The sequence below is a fragment of the Aethalodelphis obliquidens genome, unplaced genomic scaffold (genome assembly GCF_003676395.1).
Source record: "Aethalodelphis obliquidens isolate GAN/ISIS:26980383/991018 unplaced genomic scaffold, ASM367639v1 scaffold97, whole genome shotgun sequence".
NCBI classification, from domain to species: domain Eukaryota; kingdom Metazoa; phylum Chordata; class Mammalia; order Artiodactyla; family Delphinidae; genus Aethalodelphis; species Aethalodelphis obliquidens.
Window position 1 is genome coordinate 2,237,375 of NW_020838041.1, and position 7,094 is coordinate 2,244,468.

The 7,094-nt window shown below is 66.8% G+C and overlaps 1 protein-coding gene and 1 long non-coding RNA gene across 10 annotated transcripts in view; both read left to right on the forward strand.

Annotated features, from left to right (window-relative positions):
* Nucleotides 1-379: 379 nt before the first annotated feature.
* INAVA (innate immunity activator) overlaps nt 380-7,094 on the forward strand; it is a 29,621-nt gene continuing 22,906 nt past the window's right edge. For 8 of the 9 annotated variants that reach the window (XM_027095988.1, XM_027095987.1, XM_027095984.1 and 5 more), the window contains exons 1-5: nt 380-576; nt 3,130-3,278; nt 4,091-4,215; nt 4,607-4,723; nt 5,293-5,509. In XM_027095988.1, coding sequence (XP_026951789.1) covers nt 3,224-3,278; nt 4,091-4,215; nt 4,607-4,723; nt 5,293-5,509 — 514 coding nt within the window. In that variant the 5' untranslated portion in view covers nt 380-576; nt 3,130-3,223. Of the gene's footprint in view, nt 577-1,440; nt 1,903-3,129; nt 3,279-4,090; nt 4,216-4,606; nt 4,724-5,292; nt 5,510-7,094 lie in introns of those variants that run through there. The other variant, XM_027095991.1, reaches the window with a different exon arrangement.
* Nucleotides 6,952-7,094, forward strand: part of LOC113614462 (uncharacterized) — a 378-nt gene continuing 235 nt past the window's right edge. The window contains exon 1 of the long non-coding RNA XR_003430647.1: nt 6,952-7,042. This is a non-coding gene — a long non-coding RNA (uncharacterized LOC113614462). The remainder of the gene's footprint in view (nt 7,043-7,094) is intronic.

Below are 7,094 nucleotides of genomic sequence, written 5' to 3' on the forward strand. Positions count from 1 at the left end.
ACGGCCCGGCCCGGAGTTTCTAATCTCATCTGGCCTTGGCCCCGCTTCAGGGTCTGGGGAGCAGGGACCCTCCTTGTCAGCATGTAGGTTTCTCGCCGGTGGTCCCCACGCGCCGGGGTCTTCGCCTGCTCTGGGCGCTGCGCGGAGCCGGAATCTGGGGGGGCGGGCGGCTCAGCACAGGGCAGGGGGGCCCTTGAGGCCGTGAGGGCCTGATCCCTGCTGCCTTCTTCTGGGGTTCCTCCGTGGGGAGCCCCTTTCTCCCGCCTGTGCGGCCCCCGGAAGTGCAGAGGCCCGGGCTGCCTGTGGGGCAGGCTTTGCTCTGGGAAGGGCTTGCTCACCGCTCCTCCCTCTGACTCAGGTTGGAACAAGTAACCTGGCTCCCCTGGCCGGGCAGCCTGGGAGGGACACAGGCGGGACCAGGGGAGGGACAGCCACCGGCCATCGGCGTGGGGAGCGGAAGTGGGCCAGAGAGCACGGGGCGGCCTGGGACACCCTGAGGAGACATGCCAGGCCCCTCGGTCCCCTGACTTGGGACCAGGGGGCGTTTCCCGGACTCCTGGACTGAGCTGGAAGCAGGTGAGGGTGGGGCAGCTGGAGCGGGTCTTTGGGGCGAGGGCAAGCCGGCCTAGGGGTGGGGGGCCCAGCAGTGGCCGTCAGCCACAGGGCACAGGGGTGATGGGGGTGCCGGTGGGCTCGGAGGACCCGGCACTGTAGTTCCCAGGCCTCAGTTTCCACGGGAGCGGGGAAGGCTGGGACGAGAGAGTCCCAGGGCCCCCCTTTGGGGCCACATTTGTGACGGGAGAGGGTCCCAGTGGCTCAGCCCGAGGGCAAGTGCACGGCGCTCCCCTTCCTCCCCTGTTGTCCTCCTCTGCCTTTTCCTGGGGGTTTGCGTTCGTTTGCTTGTTCTCCGTTCTTTTTCTCTGTTCGGGGTGGACGGATAGGGCTTGCCACCTGGGGCTGCGGGTCTGGAGGGCAGGGAGGGTTCCCATGCGGAGAGGCGGGGATATTCCCAGAACTGCCTGTATCTGAAAGGCATGCCTTCAACACCCACGGGAGCCTGCAGGCCCTGGGACAGGGTCCCCGAAGCTGGAGGGCCGCCCCCGGGGGGGCAGATGAGCGGGCCGCACACGTGTGGGTCCTTCCTGCTCAACCTGGCGCTATCCAGATTCAGTGTGGGGACTGGCCAGGGCCCCGGGTACCGTCCAGTTGTCACCGTGCCTGTGAGGACGGGAGGCCCAGCCAGGTGAGGTGAGGTGAGCTCCCCTAAGATCACATAGGTGATGGCAGGATCCAGGCTGGAATCTGGGGCTCCCAACGTCCGGTCCGTGCTCTCTGCCCTACTTGGAGCAGGCCTGCCCCCGACCCTGGCCAGAGGGAGGAAGGGGCTGAGGGGGCCGTTCTGCCGGGCCACCCCTCGGTCCCTGCAATTCCTGCTCACTCTGCAACAGGCAACAGCATGAGAAGCAGGTCTGAGTTGTCAGAGCTTCCCAATGCGCTCCTTAATGGTTAATAATTAATTAGTAAGTGTGAGTAATGGATGGCTTCCCTCCCACATCACCCCCTCCCTCGTCCAAGCAGACGTGCTAGGACGGCCTTGCTTCCTTGCTCTGACAGGGCCCTGCCCCTGGCTGCTGGGGAGGCCCACAGGCTGCCCAGGGCTCTGCAGCGGGCGGCGGGGGAGCTGCCTGCTGTCTGTCCCGCTCCATCTCCAGGAGGGATGAGGGTTTGGGAGGGTGAACCGGGCAGAGCTAACTCACGCCCAGTACCCTGGTCTCGGTTCCCAGAACGTGTGGCCAGGCTCTCTCCTTGGCATCTTCGCAGAGGCCCCATATAAACTTTAAAAAAAAAATCCTCCCCTCCACTCTCTAGACTTCCTTGGAGAACTGAAACTCCAAAGTGCAGGTACCTATTGTTTTCAGGGCGAGGTTTTTAACAGGCCCAAGGTGCTCTGCTAGGCTGTGCTCTTTCTGTAGGTCTGTAAAGCTGTCCATGGGCAGAGAGGTGCTCCTGGGGCCTGGCCGTCAGCGGTCCCTCCTCCAGGGGCCTGGCTGCGGGCTCAGCTTGTCTCCCACTGAGGAGAAGCAGGAGAAGCTCCAGACAGAGACTCCGGAGGACTTCTGGACTGTTGCTCAATGGCTGACTCAGGGAGCAGGTGGCTGGGCTTCCAGGCCGCCTGCCCGGGCCCCGCCCGCGCTCCCCACCCTGGCTCCAGCCAGCCGCCGCCAGGCCCCGGCCAGCTGGGACCCTGAGCAGGGGTGCAGACTTGGCGAGGAGAGAGGGGGCGCCAGCGGGTGCGGCCGGGTGACTGCTGCCGGCAGACGCACACCTGGAACTCTACCTGAGTTGCACACGTGCGCCCGGCCCGGGCAAGCAGAGTGGCCGTGGTCTCCTTCCCATCCTGGGGCAGCTTCGGCTCTGGTCAGCCCTCCAGCCCCGGCAGCACACGCCCAACACACGTGCACGTGCGCGCTGCCTCGCTCCCGGCTGTGGGGTGTGAGGTCCGGGCCCCCTCCCCTTCGAGGCGCCTCCCAGGCATAGCTGGTGGCCCGGGAGTTGGCTCACGGCTTTGGGCACCTGCCCTAGGGTGGACCGCCTGGTGTAGACAGACAGCAGGCAGCCTGGGCTGTGGGCCTCGGGACAGGGCCTGGCTGAGTGCCCGGTGCCCTCACCCACGGGGGCGGCGGGATGGGTCTTGGGCTGAGGACCGTCAGCCGTGCCTCCCTCCTGGCACCGACGTTTCCCCTCCCTCCTCTCCTTCCCTTCCTCCTTGACTTGTCCTCCCACCTTTTTCTTGTTCCCTCCTTTCCATCCTCTCTCTTTGCTCCTGTCCTCATGGGCTTTCTCCCCAGTGTCGTGGTCCCTGTGGCCACCACTGCTGTCACCCCTTGGGCTCGGAGGCCTCTCTGGGAAGGAGGCGGCAGGGGCCCAGGCTGGGCCCAGGGCAGGTGCGCTGGAGAGGCCCACAGAGCCTTCTGTCCGCAGCGCCCCTAGCACTGACACCCCCATCCCAGACTCACTTCCCCGGAAGCACGGGCCTCACACCACATCTCCCACCCTCACCCACCTGACTCAACAGCTCTGTCTGGAGGCAAGGGGGTTTACGTGTATCATTTTTTGTTCTTTTAAAAGCTGGGGAAACTCCAGGCCACCTGCACATCCTGGCCCAGGCTGGGAAGGGTGTCGGCCCCTCCTCCTCTGTGCCCCCTCCTCCCAGAAGTCCACCATGGAGAGCAAGGATGAGGTCAGCGACACCGACAGCGGCATCATCCTGCAGTCTGGTGAGGGCTTCGGGCGCCCCCGACCCCACCAACTCCTCGAGTCCCAGGCTCCAGGCCCGGCCAGGCTGAGGGGCCCAAGGCGGGGGCGGCGGGGAGGCCACTGTGCGGGGAAGTGGGTGCAGACCCTGGAAGGGCTGAGAGTTTTCCTCCCTGGGTGGGAGGGGGGGCTCTGGCCTGGAGTGTCAATCCTATCTGAACAGCTACCTGCCGTGTTCAGCTCTGGCCCCATGATTCCTAAGAAGCTGAAAACTCTTATCTGGTTCGCGGGAAGGGGCTGTGGCTCAGGCTGGCCACAGCCGATGGGCCCAGTCGGGTCTGGTTTGGACAGAGAGAGGATGCGCGTGCAGTGTGTGTGTGTGTGTGTGTGTGTAGGTGTGTGTATGTGTGTGAGAATGTGTGTATGTGCGTGCGTGTATGTGTCTATATGTGTGTGTATGTATGTGTGTATGTGTGTGTGTGAGTGTGTATGTGTGTGAGTGTGTGTGAGAGGGGTGGGGGAGCAGACAAGGAAGAAGGCACCTGCCACGGGTGGCGGCTGGGAAGGGAAGGGCGGGAAGGAACGGGCTCTGACCACAGCCTGGCCCTCACCGCACACGGCCGAGGGGCCGCCCGTCCCTCCGAGCCGTAACGGTGCCGTCGGGCCGCCGGGGTACACGCCGCCTTTTGGGTGTGACACGGCCTGCTGTGGCGGCCGGCCCGCAGCCTGGGCAGGCGTGAGGCCGCCTGAGCGCGCGTGTGCGCCGACAGCCCCGGGGGCGTCCCACGGCGCCTGGGACAGGCTCCCCTGAGCGCGCGCCCCTGCCCCGCCACAGGCCCCGACAGCCCGGTGGCCCCCGCGAAGGAGCTGACCCACGCGGTGCGCAAGCAGCAGAGGGCCCTGGAGGCGCGGCTGGAGGCCTGCCTGGAGGAGCTGAGGAGGATCTGCCTGCGGGAAGCGGTGAGGCTGGGCCCCCGCCGCACACAAGCGCGGGCTTAACCCCGGGGGCTGGAGCCGCGTGCTGGGCTGTCGGTGCCGAGGAGTGGGAGGCCCGGTCCTGAGAAAGTTCTGGGGGTCCGACGGGGCACCGGATGGCACAGCGAGGGGACAGCTCTCCCCGCAGGGCCCAGGCATATGGCCGGGCAGAGGAGGGGCTGCAGGGGACCATAGCCAGGCCAGGGCAGATCCCCGGACGAGGGACAGCCCTGGACGCTGGGACGCGCGGAGATGGGCAGAGGCCTCTGGGGAAGGGCGGCACAGGTCACCCAGGGCCCGCCGGACGGGCTGTTCCTGCTCGGCCAAGGGCTGGGTGCGTGGAGAGCGGCTTGGCACGAACTTGCTTCCCCCGCAGGAGCTGACGGGCATCTTGCCTGCAGAGTACCCCTTCAGACCGGGGGAGAAGGCCCCCAAGGTCCGCCGCAGGATCGGAGCCGCTTACAAACTGGACGAGTGGGCCTTGCACAGAGAGGTGAGGTGCTGCAGGGCGCCGTCCCTGCTCCCCGAGGCTGGCGGCTGTGGTCCCCAGGCCTTGCTTCCCCTCCGCAGGGGTCTCTGCTCTAGCATCACACAGCTCAGGCCGCTTGGCTCTGCGTGGACGAGGGGCACCCGCCAACGTGTAGCTCACGTGGCCTCAGGGAAGCCGTGCCAGTGCCGGGAGGGCGGGGACCTCAAGGGAGGACATGGGGTTCAGTTCCCTGAGGGCAGAAGGCCAGCCAAGAGCGCAGCCGGCCCGGAGAGGCAGTGGCCTGTGTGGACGGGTCGCTCTGGCTCCTGGGGCCATCCTCCCCTTTCTCAGCACGGGAGGCGGGCTGTGGGGTGGCTTGGACCCTCGGGTCCCTCCCCGTGGTGTGACGGGTGGCTCGTCTGCCCGGCCCTTTGGGGTAGGAGGGAAGCGTCCACCTCAGTCCCTCCCCGCCTGGCTCGGGGTCAGGCTGCTGGGTGGGTCCTGGGCCAGCTGCTCGGAGGCCTGGGCCCTGGACACCGCCGTCTGCTGGGGGTCTGGGCTGTTCCGGTGTCACTCACTGCGTCCTCGCCCAGGACCCACTGAGCAGCCTGGAGAGGGAGCTGGCCCTGCAGCTGCAGATCGCCGAGGCCGCGCGGCGCCTGTGCCGGGAGGGGAACCTGGGCCGCCAGGCGCGCCGGCAGCGGAAGCACGCGGTGCAGCAGGAAGAGAAGAAGCTGCGGGACCTGCAGCGCTGCCTGGGGGAGTGGCAGCGAGGCAACGGGGCCCCTCCCGCCCCGGCCCCAGGCCCAGGTGAGCAGTGGCGGTCCCAGACCCATCCGTCCCGTCGTCGGGGGAAACCTGCTTCCCCGGTCCGCCCCACCCCATCCTGACCCGTGGCAACCCCACAAGCCTCAGCCCAGTCATCGCCCTCCCCTGAGACCCTCCCCATTTCCTTAGAAAACAACCCACTCCTCCCTCGGAATCCACGCCCTGCAGGAGGCCTCCCGGACAGGAGGCACCCCCAGGCTGACCTCAGCTTATCTCGAGGGCTTGTCCAGCCCTCCGATCCCAGGCCCACAGGGCAGGTGGTCCCGTGAGCACGGCCGAGGGCCCACATTCTGTGCATATCTGCTCGCTGCACTGCTGCAGGGCCCATGGCTGCCGGCGGATGCTCTGGTGGAAGTGCACACCCACCGTCCCTGAAGTACCTAGAACTGCCCAGTCAGGACTGGGGCCCCGCGCTCTGTTCTCTAGTTACTGTGCCTCTTAGTCTAGTCCCTGAGCCCGGGGTCCAGCGCCCGCTGACCGTGCGGCACCTAGCGAGTCGTCCAGGCCCAGGCGTCAGTGGACATCGTGCGTCCAGGCCGGTTCCTCTTCCAGCAAGTGGTTCTGGGCCCTCGCGTGTGGCTTTTTCTTTCTCCTGACCCGAGCCCAACCTGTCGGGTCAGTCCTTGGAGGCCTCCCTTCCGTTCCGGCGCCAGGGCATTGGGCTCGCCCTCCCCCAGGCCTCTCCTGGTTCCCAGGCCTCCCGTGCATGTGAGGGAGCTGGCACAGGGAGTTGGGCCCTGGGCTGAACCGGATCTGGGGCCTCCACCTGGGCTCCCCAGCTCCCACCCCTGCCCCTCAGGTCAGCTTTGTGCCAGGGCCACCTCCTGCCCCGGCTGGGCACGTGGCCTCTAATTTAGGGTGAGTCCAGACGCCTCCCAGGTCCCCCCCAGCAGCCAGGAGTGGAGGACGAGGGAGGAGATGCCTCCACGCGACAGCTGACCCAGTAACCCCGGGCGACGGGGAGACCCAGGATGCGAGCTCCCCTTGAAAGGCAGCTGCTGACTTGGGCACGGAAGCCCCTGAGGGCTCGTTGCCGTCCTGGTGGCAGGGGCCCGGGGGGCTGTGCCCCGTCTGTGTGTCCCAGCCCCTCCTGTGTCCCGTCTGGCCTCACACCGCCCTGTGGGCTCCTCTGACCACAGGCCTGCGGTGTGGGGTGGTGGACGGTGTAGGGCTGTGGCTCTGCTCCTATCATTGCGACGATGAGGCTGCTTGTTGGGAGTGGGGAGCAGGCCAGGACACGCCTGGGGCTGGGCCAGCCACCCGCGGGAGGGGGCACTTAGTCCAGGGGAAACAGAGCTGTGGGGAAGGGGCTTGGCCACGCAACTGCTTCCACCCTCCTGATCAGAGAGGCAGCTCTGCTCTCCACCTGCAGCCCTGGCCTGACCAGGCCGAGGTCCTGGGTCTAGTGTCCTATGTCAATGAGGCCGAGGTCCTGTGTCTAGGGTCCTGTGTCGACGAGGCCTGAGGTCCTGGGTCTAGTGTTCTGTGGTGATGAGGCCTGAGGTCCTGGGTCTAGTGTTCTGTGTTGATGAGGCCTGAGGTCCTGGGTCTAGTGTCCTGTGTCGAT